Source organism: Dreissena polymorpha, chromosome 3, assembly GCF_020536995.1.
Source record: "Dreissena polymorpha isolate Duluth1 chromosome 3, UMN_Dpol_1.0, whole genome shotgun sequence".
NCBI classification, from domain to species: Eukaryota; Metazoa; Mollusca; class Bivalvia; order Myida; family Dreissenidae; genus Dreissena; species Dreissena polymorpha.
Window position 1 is genome coordinate 59,713,628 of NC_068357.1, and position 27,343 is coordinate 59,740,970.

At 35.4% G+C, this 27,343-nt stretch overlaps 2 protein-coding genes across 7 annotated transcripts in view; one reads left to right on the top strand and one right to left on the bottom strand.

The window, feature by feature from the left end:
- Nucleotides 1-2,033: 2,033 nt before the first annotated feature.
- Nucleotides 2,034-16,075, bottom strand: LOC127874362 (plexin-A2-like). Of its 3 annotated transcripts, none has more exons than XM_052418633.1 (7): nucleotides 14,342-16,075; nucleotides 13,330-13,452; nucleotides 12,453-12,657; nucleotides 11,893-12,092; nucleotides 10,098-10,216; nucleotides 6,882-6,964; nucleotides 2,034-5,983 (listed from the first exon to the last, which is right to left on the bottom strand). In XM_052418633.1, exons 1-5 carry the CDS (start codon nucleotides 14,390-14,392, stop codon nucleotides 10,190-10,192), a joined length of 606 nt encoding a protein of 201 aa, XP_052274593.1. In that variant the 5' UTR covers nucleotides 14,393-16,075; the 3' UTR covers nucleotides 2,034-5,983; nucleotides 6,882-6,964; nucleotides 10,098-10,189. The 3 variants fall into 3 exon arrangements, with proteins under 3 accessions (XP_052274593.1, XP_052274592.1, XP_052274594.1); XM_052418632.1 differs by having other exon boundaries at nucleotides 6,864-6,964; XM_052418634.1 differs by lacking the exon at nucleotides 6,882-6,964 and having other exon boundaries at nucleotides 11,914-12,092.
- A 6,880-nt stretch (nucleotides 16,076-22,955) lies between these two features.
- Nucleotides 22,956-27,343, top strand: part of LOC127874357 (solute carrier family 12 member 6-like) — a 177,653-nt gene continuing 173,265 nt past the window's right edge. For 2 of the 4 annotated variants that reach the window (XM_052418618.1, XM_052418622.1), the window contains exon 1: nucleotides 24,212-24,452. The gene's annotated coding sequence lies outside the window, so the exon portion shown is untranslated. Of the gene's footprint in view, nucleotides 23,054-24,211; nucleotides 24,453-27,343 lie in introns of those variants that run through there. The other 2 variants (XM_052418619.1, XM_052418620.1) reach the window with 2 other exon arrangements.

The following is a 27,343-nucleotide window of genomic DNA, read 5'->3' on the forward strand; positions in this document are numbered from 1 at the left end:
CGAATCCGGTGTTAATTTTTCGATATCTCGACTCGTTAAAGAATTATTGAGTTTAAATTGTGCATTTCGATAAGAATGCAGCACCCTTTGAATAGAAGCGCAAAACCCAGTACACCTTACATTCCAGGGAAATAAAACAATAAGATGGTCCAATCTATGTGATTTTGTCTTCCTGAATCCGATTCCGGTGCTACTTTTCCGATATCTGGACCCCTTAAAGAATTATTGATGTTTGACTGATTGGTGGTTAAGTCTAACCATTATATTTAAGCATTTGTTGTATTTTGAACTCCGGAAAATAATACATTTCATTACATCTAATCGCTGCATTCAAGATTTGAGAGTTATTTATCTCACTAACACGGACGATTATGTTAATAAATGAATGGATGAATAGATAAACAAGACAATGTGAATATAAACAATTGTTAAAGTGATAGTATGGGCATTTTTTCACTGTTGAATTGAGCTGAAAAGAATTAACAGGTCAAAAGAATTAGTTAAAATGTGGTAACTGACCCATTATCTACAACTCATCTTGCTACCAGTTGTTTATAAAAAATATGTATTATTTTCTATATTTTACATGACTCACCCAGTCCTCTAAGCCGAAACGATCCGTAAAACAAAATTGTGTCTTTGTGTCGTATGAACGAATCTGCATGAAAACTACATTTAGACTCACATCGTTCATCGAATCATTTCTGTCGTCAGTTGTCAAAACGAAAGTACGGTTGACATTCAAATGGATTATTTTGCTCTTTCCAGCATATTGTTTTAGTATGTTGATGCTGCATTAACAAATATAAGTGTATATGAAGTGAAAACACCAGAAATAAACACAACGGTTGCGGTAGACGCCTTCATACTGTTAGATGCCCATAATATCACTTTAAGCTTCCAATACAAAGCACAGGGAGAACCCAGGGACGCATTTCCAGAAGTTTCGATACGTTCATTATTATGCCTTAATGGTGAAGAATACATTTTAAATAGATTCATATCAATCACTCATTTAGTCAGTCAGTCACTCACTTACTCACTCCTTCACTCAGTCAGTCACTCAATCCCAAACTCACTCACTCGGTCATTTAGTTTCGCGGATGAAGATTTTGGTTTTAATTATCGGATACAGTTAGTCACGGGTTCGATCCAAACTGAGGGTTGTTTAGATCTCCATCAATGACTAATAATAAATTTGGTATTTAAAAAAAAAAGTGAAATTAAAAAATAAGTCTATTTGAGCCTTGACCGTGAAAGGAACAAGATAAAATGAACCAGGTTTTCTTTACTAAGGGACAAGATAGAGACATATAGTTACTGAAAGCCATGGACAGTTTATACGCACCCCACTTACCATTCAGCCAAAAAGTAAACTTTCATCATTAACCCTTTGCATGCTGGGAAATTTGTCGTCTGCATAAATGTCGTCTGCTGAATTTCTAAAATTAGCATTTTCTTCGATTTTTTTCGAAGAATACAATCAGAATAGCAAACAGTTTGTATCCTGATGAGACGCCACATTATGTGGCGTCTCATCTGGATCCAAACTGTTTGCAAAGGCCTTCAAAATTCGGTTCCAGCACTTAAAGAGTTAAAAAAGATGAAAATATTATATGGAAAAAAGGAGGTTATTACACACGCTTTTTTCCCATCGTTGTAAAGCAGCCAATGACTGGTTCTATTCAGGAAACAGACTCAAGAGCATGTAATTTTACACGAGAACTGGCAATATAAAAAATAAGATGCTCTCTGGAAAAACAGGGCTTAATGCATGTACGTAGTGTTATCCCAGTTAGCCTTTGCAGTCCCCAGTAGGGACAACACTTGACGTGTTTTCATAGAATTTCTTGTTTCAAGGAAGTCACTGGTTTTAGCATAAATCCAGTTTAGGCTGAAAGTGTCTTCCCTGATTAACCTATGCAGACTGCACAGGTAATTCTAGGGCAACATTAAACGAACATGATAATTGAAACATGCTTTCCCAGAGTGAGCTAAAATGTATATTGTAAGATAAAACATACACAAATATCATCATTTTATACATGTATTTAACATAACACACAAAGTGTCAAAATAAGGGAGAACATTTAAAATGTTTGAAATGAAGCAATAATAAATACAATGCAAGACAAATAGCATATCTATCCTGAACAAATATTTTACCATAAAAGCATGGTAAACTCAATCAACACTCGTGTAAAGGAGATACTATATTGGCTATTATTTTATATACTAATTCACTCTTACCTAAAATATTTTAACTCGCATAAATACTCAAAATCAACGAAAATCAACGACTGACAACGTGTTATAGCGACTGACAGCGCCTTATACTGGTTGACAACGTGTTATAGTGACTGACAGCGCCTTATACTGGTTGACAACGTGTTATAGCGACTGACAGCGCCTTATACTGGTTGACGTGTTATAAAGACTGACAGCGCCTTATACTGGTTGACAACGTGTTATAAAGACTGACAGCGCCTTATACTGGTTGACAACGTGTTATAGCGACTGACAGCGCCTTATACTGGTTGACAATGTGTTATAGCGACTGACAGCGCCTTATACTGGTTTATAACGTGTTATAAAGACTGATAGCGCCTCATACTGGTTGACATCGTGTTATTAAGACTGACAGCGTCTTATACTGGTTGACAACGTGTTATAGCGACTGACAGCGCCTTATACTGGTTTATAACGAGTTATAAAGACTGACAGCGCCTTATACTGGTTGACAACGTGTTATTAAGACTGACAGCGCCTTATACTGGTTGACAACGTTTTATAGCGACTGACCGCGCCTTATACTGGTTGACAACGTGTTATAGCGACTGACAGCGCCTTATACTGGTTGATAACGTGTTACAGCGACTGACAACGCCTTATACTGGTTGACAACGTGTTTTATAGCGACTGACAACGCCTTATACTGGTTGACAACGTGTTATAGCGACTCGCAACGCCTTATACTGATTGACAACGTGTTATAGCGTTTGATGCGCGATGAGCGGAAAAATACGTCGGCCGCTGATCGGTGTCTATTTGTGACTGAGGTATTAACCAACAAAATAACAAATATTTTCTGATTTTTATTTTCTCAACTATTCTTAAGTACAAAGAAAGTACAATAGTGAGCATGTTTGTCATAAAGTAAATGCACAGAGGTTTAAATTAGAGATTGCTTACGGTAGTTTTATTTTTATAGAATTTGATATAAATATTAACATGAAATATTGAAAAATCTTGCTTGAATGACAATATTTTATACACACATTGTAAATCATGCATCAACAATATCGACAACAGACTTAAATTGTTATTCGACTACATTGTAGAAATACGAATCATCAGAAAATAACTGGTTAATCTGTGTTTTAGTTCCACTTAATGAAACAAGAGGGCCAAGATTGCCCTTTATTGCTTATATGACAATCACTAATCACTCATTAAAACTTTGTTTTGATGCATGACCTAGATTTTTTACCCCAGATCTTGACCTACATATAGCTAAGGTAGAAATTCAGACAAAATTTGGTATAGATACAATCGAAACAGTGACTTCTTAAGTATTTACAAGGTATTCCAGAAATTTGCCCTAGTGACCTAATATTTGACCGGAAACGACCCATTATCAAACTTGACCTACATATTATTGAAAAAAAAACATTTTGACAAAGTTTCATGAAGATCCAATCAAAACAGTGATTTCTAAAGTGTTCATAATGTTTTCCCTTATTTGGCCCTTGTGACCTACTTTTTCACCTCAAATGGCCCACTATCAAACTTGTCCAATTGTGTCAATATTAACATCTTGACCCTTTTTTGCTAAAATTAGGCTTAAAATTGAGTTCACAAGGTAAGGACTGATGACGCACGATGCCAAACAGAGAATGATTCTAAAAGCTCACCTTTTTAAATATCAGTAAATGATTTTATAAAAATAATCCTCATTATACTTTAAACCATTATATAGTAGTTAAGTGATATTATAAAGGGTCAATTATTTAAACGTCAAGCAACATAATGCAAAATTGACATATTAATGTATCAAAAAGCTTTCTAGTCAACATAATAAATAGATCCCTATCATATTAAGCAAAAATCGTTTCTATAAAAGATGGCCCATGCACTAAGATTAACTGCAAAGTCTGCAATTTTCATTCGAACAAATTTAACACTTTAGTTTGTTTACAACAGCAAACAGATTTACTTATTAATACAACATAAACTAGAGGGCCAAGATAGCCCTATATCGCTCACATGACAATTTCTGTTGACTCATTAAAATATTTATTGAACTGGTGACCTAGTTTTTTGCCCCAGATGACCCATGTCAGAACTTGGTTTACATATCATTAAGACAAACATTCTGACAAGGATTGGTGAAGATACAATTAAGATTTGACAACTACAGTAGTTTGGTGAAGATACAATCAACTACAGTGTTCATAAGGTTTTACTAAGATATCAAAATTATTCTTCTGACCCAGCTGTGCAGAGCATTTGGCCTCTTGTGTTCACAGCATAAAGTTTGACGACGCACCATGAAGACTGAGCCTAAAGGCTCACCCTGTCACTTTGAGGCATGTGATCTAGAAAGGCCATTATTCTCAACCAAATAATGATCAAAGTATAACATAAACGAACCATTTTACTAGTTTAATACCAACAATATGTTGAAAACGGGCCATTGAAAATAATAAGCTAAGCTAAGGGATGCCCTGTTTGGTTTCAAATCACAAATAGTATTAACTACAACAGATTAGAATTTTGTGTTAAAAACTGCTGATTGAAAACTCCCAGAATGATATGAAAAATATTAGAATTATCAATTACCTTGTATAAGTAAACATTCCTATGACATACATAACAGAGAAACTTTGACACAAACTCAGCCCTTAAACGAAGACAACCATGTTATTCAGGAATATGTACTCTAACTTGTTCACATAATTCTCCAATATAAACTGTTCATTTACAAGTTGTGATGATCTGCCAACTGCACATTAGGAGGGATTGGACAACAAATTTTTAGATAAGCCATGCCACTTTCATTTTTAGTCTCTAACTCAATTGCATCTACCACAACCATAATTAACAGTTTAAAACCTATATTACAAAAAATGTGTTTCATTGTGTAAAACAGGTCAGCACTTTGCCAAGCTATTTAAACAGATTAGGTTATTTTTCTATTAAGGTACATTTGTATGTTGATCCGTACATTGTTTAAAGATGCTGGACCGGTAAGTCAATACGAATATTTCAGAATAAGAAATAACACTATATGTCAAATCAATAATATAATATAACAATGCAAAAAGATTGATCACTAATTTCAACATGTAAACGTTGTATTTTTGCTGTCAATGTGTATTATCAAAACATTTCTTGAATTTCAACATTCTAGGAAAAAAAAACACTAAGCCAGTAGAAGGATTCCAACTGAAGACATCCAGATCTGCAGGCGAGTACTCTTCCACTGCACCATGGAGGACTAGTTGTTACACGCTATTAAGATACAGAATGTATACTACGCACAAAAACAAACATAATGTAAACAAACATGAGATTAAAGCTGGCAGCTTTTTATCAACAATGTTAATTTTCTTTTTTTTTAAAGCACCTTGAGGTTTTCATTTTGGCTTTATACATATTTAGGTATTGCAAAGCATTGCAAAAGCATTAATTAAAATTACACATATTAGTATTCTTTGAGGTAGCTATGTGTATTGTTTCTTTCTGTACATTCACTAGTTTGATACTGGATTTTCCTATTTCAACCTGTTCTTTGTCTCCATCTCCTTGTATGACATTTAAACTTTCCTCAACGTATATGTTCACTGTGTCTCGTTCTGGATATACTGTGCCTTTACAATCACTGTCACTTTCCTCTGATGAGATGTAATCGGCATCATTATCATAATCATATGAATCTTCTACAAAGTCATCGGTTTCTATTTGTTGCTCTTCAGCATTCCTACAAAATATAAACAATAAAATTGTAATGTTTATGATACAAACTATACCAATATTCTGACAAAAGCCTTTATATCAGTATTATATAAATACTGGTATAATGACACCTTTCTGCTTTTTTATATTTATATATGTATGTGCATTTGTGTGTGAATTTCTTAATAACTTATCTTTTGAGGACTTCAGCAATGTATCTCTATCTACACACTGAAACCAATGTGAGGACTTGAACTATTAATCTCTTTTTACATATGTCAAGAAAAGTCAACCTAATTGAGGAACAATATATGTTCATAAAACACAGTTAACATGTTAAATGTGTTACATGGAACCTACACATAATTTGATGATTGTAGGTGGCAGTGTAAGTGTTTTGTGCAATAGCAAATATGATGTGCCATTATGAAACTTTCGAACATTTTCAGAACCATGGTAAAATATAAACAAGAGCACCGCATAACGGGTGCCACGCTCGGCTGCGAAAGCTTGTCAGATTTTTTTTTTTTTTAGAGGTCACAGTGACCTTGACCTTTGACCTAGTGACCCAAAATGGGTGTGGCATGTAGAACTCATCAAGGCGCATCTACAAATTAAGTTTCAAAGTTGTAGGTGGAAGCACTTTGATTTTAGAGCCAATGTAAAGGTTTTAGCACGAAGCCGGCGGCAGCGGACGACGAGCAGGCTATGACAATACCTCGGGTTTTCTCCAAAAACAGCCTCGGTAAAAATCAATGAACATACAATTTGTTGTGCGCATCCTCGCCTACGGTCTTAATTAGGGTACTGATAGTGGTCATGGAAAGAGAAGACAGGCTCTCAGTGTAATTGGCAGGACACAGTTTGTGTATGTTTGATCTTTGAATTCTTATTGTAACCATAACCTTTAACATAGGGCACACCTTCATCATAAGCCAGGAAATGATACAGGAACTGGTTATGTCAAGCTCTCCCCCTAATGAGTGAACTACATCCTCAGCATCATCTGCCAAGTACAAAACAGCTTTCATCAGTAATGTTACACATCACGATAAGCAAAATACACAGAGTTCAAAAATCATTTCCAGGCTAAAAAACAAATTTCCATGAATACAGACCCTGCTATAAAGTGGATACATCTATTGCCCTTAACTTACAATAGAACTAAAATAATACAAACTCAATACTTCAGAAAGATACCATGTTCCATAAAAAATGTACAGCTACTTAGCTGGTTTTTAGTCGTGAGCCAAAACTAAATTTACAGAGAATGTTTTGCAAATCAGTATGTGCTTAGAAGCCTTAGCTACGCATAGAACCGGAACTAACTATGCTAGGAATGATTACGCTGCCTGTCTGCACTGCAGACGACGAATGGTTAGGAGCGTCTGCTCTACTCCTGCAGTGAGTGTATTTACCAGCTTGTAAGACGACATTGACCAGTCTAGTGTTTATCATTGAAATCTGTACATATTGGCTGCTTTCAGGGAAACAGGGCTTAATGCATGTCAAATAAGATTAGCCTGTGCACACTGATTAGCCTGTGCAATGCACACATGCTAATCAAGGACGACAACAACAAACAACTTCAGTGCCTTCAGCGCTTTTATTTCCTCAATGTCACTAGTAAAATCTTTTCACTTAGATGAGCAGACATCATCAAATGCTGGGTCTGAAAGCTTTCTTTAAACATGTGTATATATAAGGTTACAAACTATAGGCATTTTCCTGATGTGGTATAGTACCTGTCAACAAAGTATGGAAGTGCTAGATGCAAAACAAATTAAGTTATTTACAGTCTTTTTAAAGGCCTCACCCGTCACACAGAATCTACTTGGATTTCCTTCACCGGCAAACTCCTTTCAAACAACTGGCTGAAATACTTCACTACTTAGATATGTTGTGGAAGTAAATTAGCTCTCACACTATCTTTTGTTTTAACTTGGCATAATGTCTGGGATCAAAGACTGAAACTTTAGTTTGTCTATAAACAGTTCAGCATAAAACTGAATGTTACAATGACAATTTCTTACAAAATGTATATATCAACTTTGGAGTGCTTAGCCATTAAAGCCGCTTTGACTGTTAACCAAAAGTGGTAAAGTCTTAAGAAGTTGATCTGGAGGTTTTAGGCTCAAGCTAAACCGCTTTATAATGCCATTGTTTTCTTTGAGCAAGAAAATTCATTCACATTGCTCAGTGGACAGTATTGAAAATAAGTTTCTAAAACTTAACTACTGGTTCTGCTTATAATCAGCAGCAAGACTGATTTGGTTAATATCCAAACCCTTTCATTCTTTTTTCGGAAATATGGCAAATGATTTAATAACCGCAAGTACATATTGAAAATGTCATCTTTTGATGAAATTGGTGTGTTAGAGCACTTAGACCCATACTTGTCCAAACAAGTGCGGTTTTAGTTAAATAAATGCATACATTTTGCCAAACAAATATCCCTTTGTGCATGGGAAAAAACTCCTGCATCACAAGAAAGCTAGAAATGCTCACAACTTCCATTAACAAATATGTGTATCTGGTGAAGTTAAAAAGAAAATAATTATATCATGAAACATAAAAATTATATTTGAAGACCTCACATTCACAATATATGGAATTATGTGTTGAGTCCTCATTTTGTTAGTAACTACATGTATATTTGATAAAGAAATTTAGCAAAAAAATGACAGAACATGTTAAGCAAGAAATGTATTTGAAGTCCTCACATGCACAATATACAGAACTGTGTGTTGAGTCCTTATTTTGTTAGTAACTATTGCATATAACAATTTGCTAAACTTAATATAACAAGGGCTGTTTGTAAAACATGCATGCCCCCCATATGGGCTGTCAGTTGTAGTGGCAGCCATTGGGTGAATATGTTTTTTTTTCACCGTGACATTGACCTTTGACCTAGTGACCTGAAAATCAATAGGGGTCATCTGCCAGTCATGATCAATGTACCTATGAAGTTGCATGATCCTAGGCCTAATTATTCTTGAGTTATCATCAGGAAACCATTTTACTGTTTCGAGTCACTGTGAACTTGATCTTTGACCTAGTGACCTGAAAATTAATAGGGGTCATCTGCCAGTATGATCAATGTACCTATGAAGTTTCATGATCCTTGCCGTAAGCATTCTTGAGTTATCCGGAAACCATTTTACTATTTCGAGTCACTGTGACCTTGACCTTTGACCTAGTGACCTGAATATCAATAGGGGTCATCTGCCAGTCATTATCAATGTAACTATGTAGTTTCATGATCCTAGGCGTAAGCATTCTTGAGTTATCATCTGGAAACCATTTTACTGTTTCGAGTCACTGGGACCTTGACCTTTGACCTAGTGACCTGAAAATCAATAGGGGTCATTTGCCAGTCATGGTCAATGAACCTATGAAGTTTCATGATCCTAGGCATAAGCATTCTTGAGTTATCATCCGAAAACAATTTTACTCTTTCGAGTCACTGTGACCTTGACCTTTGACCCCGTGACCTGGAAATAGGGGTCATCTGCCGGTCATGATCAATGTACCTATGAAGTTTCATGATCCTAGGGCTAAGCGTTCTTGAGTTATCATCCGGAAACCATCTGGTGGACGGACCGACCGACGGACAGACGGACCGACCGACATATGCAAAACAATATACCCCCTCTTCTTAGAAGGGGGGCATAAAAATTAATGTCTTCTGGTGCATCTGGGGCATCACCAGCCTTTGTCATAACTTCCATGTCCGCTATGAAGTTGAACAAGAGCACCGCATAACGGGCGCCAACGCTCGGCTGCGGGTGCATTTTTGAATACATGAAAGCTTGTCAGAATTTTATTTTAGAGGTCGCAGTGACCTTGACCTTTGACCTAGTGACCTAAAAATGGATTTGACGTGTAGAACTCATCAAGGTGCAGCTACATATGAAGTTTCAAAGTTGTAGGGGGAAGCACTTTGATTTTAGAGCCAATGTTCAAAAGGTTAACAAAATGCTAAAGTTTTAGCACGAAGCGGACAGCGGACGACACAACATGACGACGGACACAACGAGCTGGCTATGACAATACCTCGGGTTTACTCCGAAAACAGCCGAGCTAACAAGAATGATTGCATATGAGAACCAGAGATTTTGTCTCAGCAAATACCTTACCCGGTAGTATGTTTTGTTGTTTGTGAGCATGTCAGAATGTTGCTAGAACTCTAGTTGAGCAGCGTTCTGGGCCACCGTTACCGTCATGTCTTCTAATGGTGAATCATTGGCATCATCTCCTGCATGACAGAATCGAAAGCCATGTTAAATCACAACATCAATCTACATAACTATCCATCTTATGATTGTAATTAGGAAATGATTAATACGACATGCTTGCCAAGAATTGTATGTCAAGTCTGGACTAAATGTATTGTAACCCTTACAATGCGGGAACCGAATGTTTAAGGCCTTTGCAAACAGTTTGGATCCAGATGAGATGCCAAACTGTTTGCTATTCTGATAGTATTCTTTGAAAAAAAATGAAGAAAATGCTAATTTTATAAATTCAGCAGACGACATTTTAGCAGACGACAATTTTCCCAGCATGCAAAGGGTTAATAAAATAAGTTTTGAGTTTGATTGATAAGAGTTTTCTGCGGTTATTTATTATTTTCAAAAAACATAATTGTAGGGCAAGTCATCATTTTGATAAAATATATTGTGCATTGAGTCCTCACTTTTATGATTAAGCAATTGTATGTCAAGTCCTCACTTTGATCATAAAATAAGTTTTGTGCAAAGTCCTCATTTTGATTGCTTCGATTTTTTATTGAAAACGTTCTTATTTTGAAAAAATTAATTGCAGGGAAAGTCATCGTTTTGATAAAATGAAGTGTGCATCAAGTCCTTACTTTTATGATAAATCAAATGTATGTAAAGTCCTCACTTTTATAACAAGAGCACTGCATAACGGGTGCCAACGCTCGGCTGTGGGTGCATTTTTGAATACATGAAAGATTGTCAGATTTTTTTATTTTTTTTTTTTAGAGGTCAAAGTAACCTTGACCTAGTGACCCAAATATGGGTGTGGCGTGTAGAACTCATCAAGGTGCAGCTACATATGAAGTTTCAAAGTTGTAGGTGGCAGCTGTTTGATTTTAGAGCCAATGTTCAAAACCTTTATTATTAAGGTTTTAGCATGACGCGAACAACACGACACGAAAAGCTGGCTATGACAATACTTCGGGTTTTCTCCGAAAACAGCCGAGCTAAAATTCTCAAATTGACATCTTGATATCATAAAGAAAATTGCATTAAGTTTTATTGTTGAATGTTTGCAAGTGCATACAGAAGATTTTCAGACCAGTTTATGTGTGCGACCATACTTACAGAATTGATGAAACAAAAATACCAAACTTTATTAGGAGTTTTTTTGGTATACAAATTTGTAACTTACCCTAGGCTCATAAAAAACAAGTCTATAAGTCCGTCTCTGGGAAAACCTGGCTTAATGCATGCGTCCCAGATCAGTCTACGCAGTCTGCACAGGCTAATTTGGGATTATAATTTGTCTCTTTTCAACAAAAATCCAGTCTAGGCAGAAAATGTTGTCCCTGATAAGCCTATGAGGACTGCTTATTTAAAAATAAATGAACAATTTAACCTAATGAACTCCCAGGAAGACTGACAGCCCAAATTATTTCAGTACTGTAATTCTTAAATGGAGTGGGGTTTAATAAGCATTTCCAAATGTCTCTCAGTCTAGAAAAATGGGGCTTAATGCATGTGCGTGGAATGTTGCCCCCAGATTAGCCTATACAGTCTGCATAGGCTAATCCAAACCTACACTTTCTGCCTGAACTGGATTTATGTTAAGAAAATACCTCATTTAAACTCAAAATTCAATAAAAGTGAAAAACGTTATTGCCGATTAGCCTGTGCTTAGGCTAATATGGGACGACACTTTACACACCTGCATTATGGCCACACGTACCCCGAGTATCTGAGGGTTGGGACAGACAGCTGAGCGGTCGAGCCAGTCAGATGCAGGGCAGAGAGTCTGCAAGGAGCATGTGGGGCTTGCACCCACACACCAGCCACACTCGTATTCCGGGTCCATACTAAGGCACTGACCGCAGTTGGTTACCATGGTACCACACTTGTAGATGCGGACTAGAAATGGAATAAAAAGTTTAATACCACATTTTAGATAAGGAAACAGTATGTTTTGTTTTGTTACTTTTTTCAAGGCCATCATATCATATAGAGAAGAGTAATATCCAGATGTAGAATTGAAATAACCTGTAATAAAAGTTGTTATTCCTAAAGGCTTGCATAATTAGCATTAAATTAATTTCATCTGATCATATCTAGGCCGTGAGACAAGATTATCGCAGAATAATTACAATAACCCTTGATTGTAGTAAAACAAAAACAAATAAGCTGTCATTAAAATATTAAATGATGTTATACCCAGTCACATGTCTCTGTTTTATAAACTCGAAAAGGTATCAAACCTCAAGGCTACTTCACCTGTGATATTTTGTGGATTATCCAATGGGACGCTGTTCTTCCCACTCGTCACGGTGAACTGAGCGGTTACTATGGGCAACGTGACGTCAGAGAACTCAAACTGGAGAGCCTCACACTCGAGGTTGGAGGACGTGATTTTCCATGTGGAGTACTTCACTTCCCAGCTGTACGTGAACAGGCAGAGGACATTGTCCATCTGGTCTGGCTGCAAGAAAGCAGGTGAGATTGCACACCAAAATATGGCAAAGAATCTGAAATGAGACTCAAGAATGTTGCTCAAAGTGTGAAATGAGTCTGAAACTTTAAAATGTGGATCAAAGTGTGAAATGAGACTGGAAAATGTGGTTCAAAGTGTGAAATGAGAGTGTAAAATGTGGCTCAAAGTGTGAAATGAGACTCCAAAAAGTGGCAATCTGTGAAATGAGGCTTTAAAATGTGGCACAAATTTGAAATGCAACTTTTGCATGAGGCACAAAGTAAGAAATGGGACTTTAAAATGTGGCACAAAGTGTGAAATGAGGTTTGAAAATGTGGCAAAAACAAGTGAAATGAGACTAACATGTGGCTTAAAGTGTGAAATGAGACTTTAAAATTTCGCTCTTTTTTAAAAGAAACTTTCAGAAGAAGAACAAAGTTTCGACATATTTTAGACATTGTTCCATAAAACAAGGTATTGCACATAATCTTTGCTATATCTTTGTTTGTATTGAAATGTTTGCTCGTTTTTTTTATTGATTTAGTTATATGATGCCTGTCAGTACATCTACTTAAATTTTCTGTGAAGTATTAGCCAACATCAGCAATAAACCAGTAAAATGCATGATTACTAGTCTTGAACAAACAAATATTTATTTCAATCCATGAAGATTTTACATACCTGAATGTCCGCCACATGTACACTGATGCTCTTATTCTGGCCGGAATGTACAACCACGTTAGTGTCAAAGGAGGTAGTCTCCAATTGTGGACACTTGACAGGGGAATGAACTGCAGCTGTAGTCTATAACAAACACTCACTGGTAAAATGGAATGTCACATGTGCTTAACTAGAGTGCTCTTTGCTGATAGCTTCAACTATGTTCCACAGGTGGAAGTAACGTACCCTGGATAGTATTTTTTTTTTTTTTTGGAGCCCAATATATTCAAATAAATATATAAAATCATGTTTAATGAGAACAAAATGACAAAGAGCCATGAAAAAAAAAATCCCGACCCTCTGATATTGGAATCATATAATTCCAATATCGGAGGGTGGGGATTTTTTTTTCATGGCTCTTTGTCAATTTTTTCTCATTAAACATGATTTTATACATTAATTTGAATATATTGGGCTCCTAAAAAATATATATATGAAAAATACTATCCTGGGTACGTTACTTCCACCTGTGCTATGTTCTGTAAGCCAACCATCTAAAAGGTGAATAACCCTTTTCGCTTTATTTTAATTGTATTCAACTACACTCCTAAAATGCAGGCGTTCCATCACTCATTTATCACACGCACAATCTTCTTTCCGTTTATTGCTCAGTCATTGAAAGCCATAAGTATCCCAATGCTGTGGCCATGTGATTAACAAAACTATAATACAATATGATTTCATGCAGCTCCTGTCAGATTATATAAATTTCTACTGCTTTGCATGCCATAAGATTATTTGTTTGATCTACTTTGATCAACATTTCTTTTGGCAACTTTCCAGTACATACTGGGCGTAATGTTCTGCATTAAATATGACAGACAAAATATCTTGTTTCACACCCTATCAATCTAAATTTCTACAAATTTATAATTCAGATAGCCCGACAAAGCCAGGTCCATATGCTCCAATCTTTTAGAGGGAGGCTTTAAAGTATATTTCTGATTTTGGCATGAGAGTCTCTCTAAATTACCTGATCCGGGCAGGCTGGTGCTGCATCACTGACACACAGTCCCCGCAACATGGCACCACTTGCAGCCAAACGTACTCTCTGTGCAGCTCGTGCAACTTTAAGTCCAAAAGCAGATCTCTATGACAAGCAGGACACCAGAATGTGTCAGATAAGGATTGTATAGAAAATTGTGGGCTAATATTATTAGTTAAGCCTTTCCCCATCAGAAGCAAAGTGAAAATGTGCAAACAGCAAACAGCATAAAACCAGAACAGCCTGCAAGCAACTTGCATTCTGTTCAGGTTTTATGCTGTTTGTTGCTAATCAGTATCTAAGGTTTGGAGTCGAAGCCTTAAAAACTTGAATCTATTAAGAAAGGTCTAAAATTCAAACTTTTTAAGCGACTTCAAATACGTGAAAATATGTATCTAAGTGGTAAAGGGTTAAACAGCTTCTTACTGTCAGACCCTGAACAGCATGACATGGGGTCAGATAATCAACAATGGAAAACAGATGAGCTCAAGCCCATTATGAATTTACATAATTTTATCTCACAGTGCAGGATGAGTAAGTAGCAATGTGACAAATACTTTCTTGAGTACCGTTCTTTTTACAGTATCAGCTTAATAGAAGGAGAACAAGAGCACAGCATAATGGGTGCCAACCCTCGGCTGCGAAAGCTTGTCAGAATTTTTTTTGGCTTTTTTAGAGGTCAAGTAACCTTGACCTTTGACCTAGTGACCCAAAATTGGGTGTGGCGTGTAGAACTCATCAAGGTGCATATACATATGAAGTTTCAAAGTTGTAGGTGGAAGCACTTTGATTTTAGAGATGTTAAGGTTTTAGCACGACGCCTATGGCGGACGGCTGACGGCGGACAACACGACGAGCTGGGAATGACAATACCTCGGGTTATCTCCGAAAACAGCCGAGCTAATAAAATGAGTAGTCTTATTTTGATCAAACAAATTGTGTATCAAGTCCTCACTTTTATGGTAATTCAATTGTATGTCAAGTCCTCAATATGATAATAAGATAAGCTTTGTGTAATTAAGTCCTCATTTTGGTTGATAAGGTTTTTGAGAAAATTCTTATTTAAAAAAAAATTATATTGCAGGACAAGTCTTCATTTTCTTCACTGTCATGCATAGACAGTGCTCATTTTGATTGCTAAGAATTTTTTTGATAAAGTTCTTATTTTGAAAATAGTAATTGTATGGAAAGTCTTATTTGATCAAATCAATTGTGTGTCAAGTCCTCAATTTTATGGTACATCAATTGTATGTCAAGTCCTCACTTTTATAATACATGTAAAATAAGCTTTGTGTAAAGTCCACATTTTGATTGGTAAGTTGTTGAGAAAACTCTTATTAAAAAGAAATGCAGGACAAATCTTCATTTTCATCAAATTCATGCATGGCACTTTTCTAAACACTATGTCTCCCCCATATATTTGACCTTTGACCTTGACGGATGACCTTGACCTTTCACCACTCAAAATATGCAACTCCTTTAGATACACATGCATGCCAAATATAAAGTTGCTATCTTCAATATTGCAAAAATTATTGCAAAACTTAAGCAAAAATTAGGCCACAATAAAAATATTGTTGGTTTGCCCTTTACCGACCCTAAATTTTACAGGTGGGTAGGTAGGTAGGAAAATTATTTTATTTGAAAAATTATATTTTTAATACACTAATAGTCTATGAATATTTAAAACACTGTTATTAAAGCTCGAATGGTCATTGTCGGCTCGGGTACTACTTACATGTACCCCGGGTACTCTTTAGTATACTTACATGTACCCCGGGTACGGTTAATATACTTAATATTTAAGTCGATATTAGACTGTACCTGAGTAGTATTTCCTCCCCAAATCCGATGTTGTAAAACGCGCTTTCGATTAGCTTAAACAAACTTCTCTTTAAAAAAACTGCATCAACATGCTTTTTGAGTATGAGTTTCGATAATATAGAAGGCCATTTTACAGAAAATTGATATAAATGTCAATATAATTAAAATTAAAAAAAAAATAGCCGACAACGACCGATTTAGCGTCAAATTTCCCGGGTACGATTAAGTATATTTATCGTACCCGGGGTACATGTAAGTATACTTAAGAGTACCCGGGGTACATGTAAGTAGTACCCGAGCCGACAATGACCAATCGAGCGTTATTAAAGCACTGTTGCAGTGTACGAAGCCCTATGTAGCTTTACATTATCTTGTTTGCTGTTTCTTGCATATATCGATATCAAATGCATGCTTGTGTGTTATAACATCAAATACGTGTTCATTATAATATGATGTTAATTGCTCAAATGCATTTGTCATTATTTAACTGCCAGACAGCTTTTATTTTTAACTTCAACCTTTCCCTTCAATTGGGCTTAATTAGCATGCAACAAGCATTGAAGGAGTGTAGAAAGACAGCCCAAAGCCTTTAATGGAAAAATTCAGACATTGCGAAAGACCGTCACATTTAACAGGCCAGACTTGCCTACCAGGAGAAACAATTCACAGGCCAGTTGAAATTTTTACAGGCCTCAATTTTAAGTGTTTGACCGGTTAGTGCATAGTCTCGGCATGGCAAAGTAAATTCACGGAAAGGCAAACTGAACATAAGCATTAGTTCTTCTTGAATGCTCTGAGCTTTAATGAGTACATTCGTACAGCTCAGAAGGTCAATAGCTGGGAGTTGTATTATTGCAACTAACATTAGCATGAAAACTTGATTTGGGGAAATAAATTAAGCGTGTTAGTTTCAGTTTGTGGATATATTAACGCTTGAAACATATATACTTGAGTGTTGTCGATGCATTTAGCTAAGAGACATTAATATATTAAATAAGTTTACCTTTAAATATCCATTTCACTAACATGCCATTACAGTAAACTGTTTAGAGTGGCAAGCATAATAAAGCAGAATATGCACATGAATCTGATTAAACACAGATCCTCTTGCATATAAATCTAATCATGTTTGTCTTTTATTTTGCATTTTCGAACAATAATCCTGTAACTGTTAGATGTATTTTTCTATGGGAGTAGACTGCATTTCAATTTTCAAACACTTGTTCTGTGACATTCAGTTCATACATTAAAAAAAAAGAAGTTTTATTTGTATCTAAAACGTATGCTTCATCGTAGAATGACACTTTCTTTTCATTAATCCATACTATTTATATGATGTCCATCGTTAATTCGATAGTTAGTATTCAATAAGACTACTTTCGCGAACCAATAGTTAAGTATGATGTCGTTTGGCCATTTTCACGGAACACCGCCGATCGCGATGCTGGTTATAGACGCTTGCATTACTGTCTATTCTGGGGTTATGAAATTCCAACCATCGGAGCGACCTAGATTGGTCAGGGGCAATAAGAATGGACAGGGATATAAATATGCGCACAAATAAATATTGCATTCGGCTCTTTTATGATTGGCGAAAAAACGAAAAAAAAATATGTTTTCAGAAATCGCAATAAAATTTTTTGGGTCGGGGGGTAAAAAGTGGGTCGGTCGGTAAAGGGCAAACAAACTTAATTTTAATTTAGGCCTTATTGCAAAACTTAAACCTTGGTTAAAGCACGGATCCGTGGTTAAAGTTTTGGGACACACACATACAATGATACCGATCTTTCGATCCGGGTTGCATACAAAATTAAGAATGTGAAACAGCATTGTGAGGACTTCAGCAAAACAAATAAACCCTGTAAAAGGTCATGTGTGAGAACTTATTGCTCTCTTGCACGACTTGTTTTTATTCTAATTTTATGAAATCCATCTTCAGAGGTGTGATTAAACTAAGACTGTAAAATAACCAATCTCTTGACACAGTGTTCGGTTGACCTTTAATAAAATAATTATACATAGTTTAGGTGCCTTCTTATTAAAACAGTTTTGTGTATAACAAGATATGTCACCTAAGGTGAAATATACCCCAAAGGCAAAGCAGTTTAGAACACAACACCATATGTGCGTGTTTTTGGATCTAACTATGCGTCACGATATTCCAAAACCAATTTGGGTTCAAAGATATTGACCTTATAACACAATGTGTTTGTGTATGAGTACCGTGAGTAGCAGTCAACTTGAGGACAATGCATGTTTTTGTTAAAATGATGTAAGATTAGGCAATGCTTTTCACAAGCCATTTAACGGTCCCTCGCCGAGGCGCTTGAATTTGGAAATCAGAGTCTGCAGTGCGCTTGAAATTTACCGATTAGTGTACTAGTATTTTTTCAGTAATTGAATCTAGCCATTTTTCAGATCAAAGCGAAATTTGTGAATATTTGAGAGCCAATTTACGATCATCTGTCAATTACTTGAAATTTTTTTACCCAACTTAAGCCCACCTAAAGGTGGAGCGTTGTTGTATTGGAAAATCAATATTAACCGATGACAGCGCATGCTTTCCAAGAGCAACAGCACTTGTAGGCATTCAATACATCCTCGTGGAAATAGTGCATTTCATGCATAATGTTGTCAAATCATTTATTGGACTCATAAAGCCCTTTAACAAATTATTGTTGAATTATACACAACTACATGTATAAATGTTTTGTTGAATTCTCAAATTAGAATAGTTAAATTTGTAATCCGAAACTCGCTTCCCAATTTTAATGTTAATGCGACATGAATTACTTCTAGCTTCAAATGAACAGTGCTTCATGTATTTCATATTGTTTCTTTGTCTCAATAAAAAACACGCAAAAACTCTGCAAACCAAATAACGTCAAAAGTTAATGTAAAACAATTAACGTATGCAGGAAATTGCCCTCCCTATCCCAACCCTAATGGCCCCGGGGCGTCTGAAAAATATCCTGTGCAAAGCACTGCTTGGTCAACAAAACTAACATAAATGAAAACATTTTGAGGACTAGAGTCATCGCACTGACAGTAAGTCCTCACACCATTGGTGTGCACTAAAGTGTGAGTCCTCCACAACTTATGATGGTGGAAGTTGCGGGAACAAATGATGAATTATGGTATTTTCTTATTTTCTACACACATAATTAACATCAACACAAAAAAATTCATATACACACCTTCATCATAAGCCAGGAAACGATACAGGAACTGGGTTTGTCAAGTTCTTTCCCTAATGACTTAACTACACCTCAGCATCATCTGCAAAGTACAAAACAGCTTTCATCAGTCATTTTACACAACACAATAAGCAAATAAACACAGATTTCGAAACCTAAACGCTGACCCTAAGTTCAAGGTCATGGTATAAGGGGTCAAAATTTGTGTACGTAATGAAAGGCCTTGTCCATATACACATGCGTACCAAATATGAAGGTTACATCTGAAGAGACATAGAAGTTATGAGCATTTTTCGAAACCTAAACACAGATTTCGAAACCTAAATGCGGACCCTAAGTTCAAGGTCAAGGTCAAAGAGTCAAAATTTGTGTGCGTATGGAAAGGCCTTGTCCATATACACATGCATACCAAATATGAAGGTTACATCTGAAGCGACATAGAAGTTATGAGCATTTTCAAAACCTAAACGCATATTTTACAAACCTAAACCCGGACCCTAAGTTCAAGGTCAATGTCAAAGGGGTCAAAATTTGTGTGCATATGGAAAGGCCTTGTCAATATACACATGCATACCAAATATGGAGGTTACATCTGAAGCCACATAGAAGTTATGAGCATTAAAAAAAAGAGCTGTCTAGGAACGGCGCGCTCGACTATTCGAGTGCTTGACAGTATAAAGTAAGCCATCATGGAGAGGGGGTATAAACAAAGTTTTCTGAGAAATATTTGTTGTTCATGCTTGGAGGTCTATATACACAGAAAAAACACCATTTTGATTTATTTAAATTAACTTCATAAATAATGTTTTCTAGATTGTCCGACTCAAGATCTATACGTCTCCTGGATGGAATGTCTGATCGAATGTAGGCTGCTAACCCTCCCCCCATTTGTGTCTCTATCTCTGCGTTCAAATTTATATCCTGGGATTTCAAAAATGGCACTGCGGTAGGAGTTATCTATTTTAGTTTCTGATATATATAAAAGATCAACAAGTTTTTCATTTAACACATCATATATTTCCAAGAATTTTGATTTTAGACTATTTATGTTTAGGTGAGCTACAATAAATTTATTTGAATGCTTTTTCCGAACGTCAGCAAGTTCTTCGAAAACAGATGAAATTGTATTGGATCCAGACGATGAGTTTAAGTCTGAGATTAGGGAATAATCACTAAAGTAAGAGTCCGAGAAGTGAAACCTTGAGAAGTCATAGCAAATCCAAGGGTCTGGTGATTCCGAGAGTTTTGTATATTCCGCCTTAGATATGTCGGCACATTTTATATGGAACCAACTATAACAGGCCTCACATAAAACTGCATGTTGGTTAGAGGCAACATGTTTAAAAAACATTTAAATATAACAAGAATATTCTTTAAAAAAAATCTAGTCTTGCTGTTTTGAAATAAGGTTTGGAATTTTGGTTTCTAAATAACTTAATTCAAAACAAAAGTTAAATAATAGTGTTTTTACTTGTTAGTCGCATATTTACCGCATTATAATGTGTGTTATAATAGGCAAACCATACATTAGTAAAATTCAATCTGCCTTCGCACATAGAAGGAATGGGTCAATTAGGTGCTGCGTTTCCTTTGCTTACTTCAGTTAGAGGTCAATTCTTTACGTAATAGCAATCACAAGGCCCCGGCTTCAAAGGAATTGCGGAGCGTTCTTACATAATAAAAGTCGTAGTCGCATGGTATTTGCGTTAAGCGTCCTATTTCGTCACGTGGTTCTTTTTCGCGGGTGTTTTGGCGTCTATTTTTCGTCACGTGATGATTTGTTTAATTACTAATTATATTGAGTTCAAAATAACTTAAATACCGGTACGGGTACTTTTCTCAATTGGACAAAAAAAATCGCTGTAACCCTTACCTTGATAATTACAAGTGGAGTGTTTGTGAATCCTCTATACAATTATGAGAGATGGTAAATGAATGTCATTTTCCTCCCGCAATATCTCCCCCCCCCCCCCCCCCCCCCCCTGTACACTAAGTGAAATCGCATTTATGTGTTTGTTTTCTTCGTGGCCTACCATTGGCCTTACTTAGATGGTTTCACTTTTATCCTGTGACTGTGATATTGATCAATTTCTAAGAGCGAACATCTGCAATACCTTCAGCGCTTTGATTAATATAAGTGATCAACTGAAGAAGTTGTCAACATGAATGAAACATATTGTACGATATATACTTAAAATGTGTAATATACTCAAAAAAAACATAACTTAATGTTCAACATTATCAAAATAATTAATCGACGCAATGTGTGTGTACAGTATGATAATTCACGATATAAATATTAGATACTACTTCTTCTTGAAACGATGATGTGTGTCCCTTAATCCAAATGCATAATGTAATAAAAGGCCATTGTCATTTTGTTGTTTTTCCCACGATCAACTACAAAAAATGAAGATAGCTCGGTCTTTTACCGTTAAATTTTTTGTATAATACATGTTAAATGTTTTTACCTTACATTAACGTTTAAATCCATCAAGACGTTATTAGAAAACTACTTTTTCTTATTTAAAACGCACGCGACTAAAATGAGCTTAAGTAGTCAACTTACAAAAAAAATATGTAAGTCCTGTAAACATAATGGAAACCATAACATAAAATATTTCACTTTAAAATGGCTATAAATGTGCATTGGCGCCACCTCTTAATCTGAGCGCCACCACCTTGGCATTGGCTCCACCTCTTTTTGAAAAATGCAAATAAATCTATTAGATCGGCTAGAAGCCGATGTGTTTGTGTACGCATTAACTTGTACAGGTTCAAAGCAATCGTTTTATGTAATGCGCGATTTAATTGGCTGGGAATTTGGTCGTCACACAGGCAAATTAAATCGATTTGCTTTTACAAATTCTACCATGCCACAACTTATAAAGGTTCTCACGTTTCTAAATGGGTTGCGATTGTATACTTCTGTACATCTTTGCACAGGCAGCAGCATCATAAATTTGCCCTACCCCCCCCCCCCCCCCACCCGCACCCTACCCCTCCACCCGGACCCTACCCCACAGCTTACCCCAGGGGTTCCAGATTGTTAAATGTATACCTATTGTGTATGGTTTTACTTTTCAACAACGAATATTGACAAAATTCACAGTTTGAAAAAAATACCCTTCGTAAATGTAGTATATATAATACATATACGAGGGTTATTTTTTCAAACTGGGTATTTTTGTCAATATTCGTTGTTGAAAAGTCAAACCATACACAATAGGTGTACATTTAACAATCTGAAACCCCTGGGGTAAGCTGGGGGGGGGGTAGGGTCCCGGGGGGGGGGGGGGGGGGCAAATTTATGATACTGCTGCATGTGCATCTTTGGGTGAATTTATAATCGCTGGATCGCACTACATTGGCCGATTTTTTAAAATAATTCGAAATAGGTTGAAAAAACACAAAGACCTAATCATCCTGTAATATTATCCGTCACATTTCAAAACATCCAGGCCTGGGCGCCACCTCGGAGGTAGCATTGGCTCATCTATTAATGCATCTCAAAAAAGAGGTGGCGCGCGTGATTAACGGCCGTGATATAATGTTTCTAAATTTTCTTTTGCTTCCAAACACATCAACAACGCGCTTTAACTCCCCTGTTAGCTCTTATGGCTTTTGACAGGTGCTACGAAAACTAAGAAGTATTTTTACGGTATGTCATTTTTCACGAGTAAGTACATACATTCATTCAATGGTTATTGCTTCACGAGGAAGCGTATAAACAATTTTTTTTTCGATATCTCAGCATTTGTTGAAAGCATGACGTAATAGTGATAAAAGTAAGATTTTTCGGGAGTGGTATTGCTCACCAATTAAGGATAAATAATCAATAACTCACTCATCGTTCTTATCACATTGGCAGTAACATGATTAATCAGGATAATTAACAATCTCTTGTTAACCTTATTATGTATAATAGTAAACAAAACATTTAACTTATTGAAAATATTATCCTGGTCTATCGTAAGTTCGTTGATATAAAAGAACAGTTTTATAAGTAATTATACTTTTATTTTGATCAAATTAATATAATTAAGCATAAATTAAATCCTCACCTGTGTGAATAATAACAAAGAATCAAATTCAATTGTAATCTTGTCTTCCAAATTCAAGTTAACAAACACCATCCATCAGCAGGGGTTGAAAAACAAAATTCCAGAGCCACTCGCCCTGCAGGGCGAGTAGGCCTGACAATCCACTCGCCCTTCACTTTAATCTGCCCTGCATTAAAAAAAATAGATATCTATATTTATAGATCAACCAGAACCTTCCTAACCTACTTAACATAGTGACACTAAACTGCAAACAAATTATCTACATTATCTGATGGATTATATTTGCTTTCCTTACGTTTTCTGCACCTCTTTCCTTTTCTCAATTCTTTCCGCTTCTCGTTTTGACGACCTTTCTTATTCTTTCTGGTCCCTGTCGCCACCACCTTGCAGATATTTTAAAATAGAACCCTTTTCCATTTCAATATTTCAGACAAACTTTTACTGAAAGACATGCTTGATTGACAAACGGTTACAATATGGTAAATTTTGCCTGAGGCTTCTGATCACGAAATTCGGAATTATTCTGTTTATTAATAAATTTGTTTGTTTGTTTATTTTTAATAAAAAATAAGAAGTATTATAATTAACCAGTGATGTATTATTGTTTTATTGATATTTACATTAAAATTCATGGAATGACCAATATATTTAACAGTTTTATTCACTTTTTATCGATTAGCTAAGAGCACTGACAATGACGAAAAGAGCGCAGCCGATTTCGAGAATTATTTTACTGTGCCCGTGACGTCATTTTTCATTGTCAAAACGAAAGTGAAGTTTCTTTGTGTACTTAACGTATTTTTTGTTTGTTCGAAAAATTGTTCGCAATTTGTATCGATGTGGAAGGAGTTCTGGAACTGAATTTATATTTCTCAACTTGAAAAACAGCACTCGCCCGGTCGGTCGAGTTTTTAACAAATTTAACTTGCCCGACCGTCAACTTCACTCGCATATGCAAGCGGTCGAGTGGATTCTTCAACCCCTGATCAGTATGAACTGCCATTTTGAATTCATGTAAGTTCGTGGATGACACATGTTACATCATTACTCCAGAACAGCTGATTAGGCCAAATGTAGAAATGTGTGCTTTCTAAACATTTTTTAATACATGAATGCAAACAATAAAAAAATACATGTAACTGAACATTGAACATTTATAAAGAACATTATTAAATGAAATATTTAATGTTTCAATGGAGTTGGATTGGCCTGTAAATTAACACAGGTAGTTAGCTTGTGGCTATGATATTTATTAGTGAAAACATAATTTTGAATGATAAATAATCAAAATATAACGAAAAATCAACTTTCTGAAAAAAAAATCACTATCAAATAAATATATATATATATATATAATATATTATAATAAGGTATCCAACTCAAGATCACCCGAAAACAGGCATAACTTCATCAAGTGTACAGCGATTTTCACAAACTCGGTCTTATAAATGCAACGCAGAAATAAATTTCCTTGCATTTGCAGAAATCTGGCAAGATATGTACATTTCCAGAAGTAAATTAATTTCTGCTTTGAATAAGACTGAGTTCGTGCACAACTGATGATGGTATTGCTGTTCAAAGCGATGCACCTCGCTTTCGGGTCATTTTGAGTAAAATACCTTTGATAGTGATTTTTTTTTCTTCAGAAAAGTTGATTTTTCGTTATAATTTGATTATTTATCATTAAAAATGATTTTTTCTGTAATGAATATCATAGCCACACCCTAACCAAATGTGTACATTAAATAAAAAGGCATAAGGAACCAGTTACCGTAAAACACTTCTTATTTTACGTTGCCTAAAAAGCATTTAAAAATCGAGTATGAGGCTGTGTACATACAGTGTCAATAGAGCGCTGTATATAAACAAAATAGGTTTAATGTATTTTGTTACGGATTTTTTTGGCAAAGGAAATTTGTGCATTATGAAAATGGAGGTAAAATACACTTATGGCCATTATTCAATTTGTTTGCCTGTTTAGAACGCATTTCATCCAAATATTTTGTTCTCAGTTGTAAAAAGATAGTTTGCAATACACAATTCCGGTTTTCGTCTCCAGGATGTCAAAATCTAGCGCGTGTAGTTATTCCAAACTGACAATCCACGCACTTACACTATCCACGAACTTAGACTATGCAACGATATATGTGTTTACTTGTTTGGCAAAATGTCAATTAAAAATGTCATAGATTAAACAAGAAATATCTTTTTAAAAAGATCTAAGATAAATGGCATTGATTATTGTTGGTGTTGATGAAAGTAAAAAAAGTTGTGTCAATGAAATCAAAGATAGACAATGCCTTTTATGCGCAGTTCTTAGCTGCATCATAGGCAATTCAATTGCGCCTGATTTCGTGGCTTATTTCGCTTATATTTTTTACCATATATCTTTAAAAAACAGAATAGAAAAACACAAAAAGAATGAACATAAATGAAAACATACTACACAACCAGCCACACACAAATCATCTGTACATATTTGAAATATTTATAAAGACCTGTTTTAGTGGTTTGTCGGATATTGTTATTTGTTTCAATTGAATTTTGTATTGTGAATCATCATGCTCATGCTTAATAAATTGATCTTTATAGTGGAATATTTCTAATTAAATTAATCAAAACTGTTACTTATCATAGAATTGTTGAAAACACATTAAGAATCTATGAGTGACATACCATAATAATTATGCTGAATATCTTCATTTATGATATTTATCGTCAAACAAATTTAAAGTTCACTTAGTAAATGCGAAAGCATTTATATAATGATTCTGTAACTGACTGTGACTGCTCTTGATACCTTGCTTGCTAGAATGCAATGCATTTAAGTGAGGTAACCATTCCTAGTGTTTTTCACAGGAGGGCAAAGGGGCATGGAGCAGTACATTGTACATTTAAAAAGGCATTTTAAGGTGCACTTTGGGGAGAAAAAAAACACAAAAAGTTCTGTGAAAACATGGTTTTGGGAGGAACATTAATTGCATCAGTGGCAATTGTTGGAAAAACATAAAAATATAAACAAACACACTAAAGTGTAATTGATGTATTTAACTTACTTTTTAATATAAATATAATAACCTTGTGATGTCTTCCATTTCAGTTCCATGCTGTTTCAGTAAACTGTACAGTATGAAAAACATAATAAAGTAACATATGCATATGAATCAGATTATACACAGATCCACTAACATATAAATGAAACCATGTTTGTCTTATACCATTTGCTAACGATAATCTTGTCAGATGTTTTCACTTTGCTAGTAAAATAAACGCCAATTTACAAACATTTGTTTCGGCGACATACCGGTACATCAACTGTGTAGATTACTAATAAATATATCATGTTGTTTGTATCTAAAACGTTCATGCATTGTTAGTTATGACGGGCATTTAATGAATCCCCAATAAAGTTATCATGTCCATCTTTACTTGCTTGTTGTTTGTCATTTTTGAAGAGAGTCACAGTTTCTTTTCTATATTGTCCACCATCTTTTTAAAATGATGTAAGCGACAGGTGCGCATAGCAATGAAAAATCATAAATCCTCATATATTGCTCTGAGTTATGGAATTTATTTACTCAAATGATGAATTTAGAGCAAGAGAACAACCTTCATAGTTGTAAATCCTCAAGTTGCGAAATTATGTGATAGTTAAATGTTAATAAATACCTTTCAAAATAATAAGTTGTCTGATATGTCGGAATAAATTGGTGATTCACATTCAATATGATTTTGTTTAATTACTGTACAGTAAAATAATTGTTTCAATAATTACTTATCTAAAAGACCATACAGATAAAGATACAGCTTGTTTTATTCGAATTAAATTACATGTAAAAATAAATGTTTTGTCAATACTGTATTATGCATGAAATGCACAATTTCCGCGAGGATTACAGTCAGTT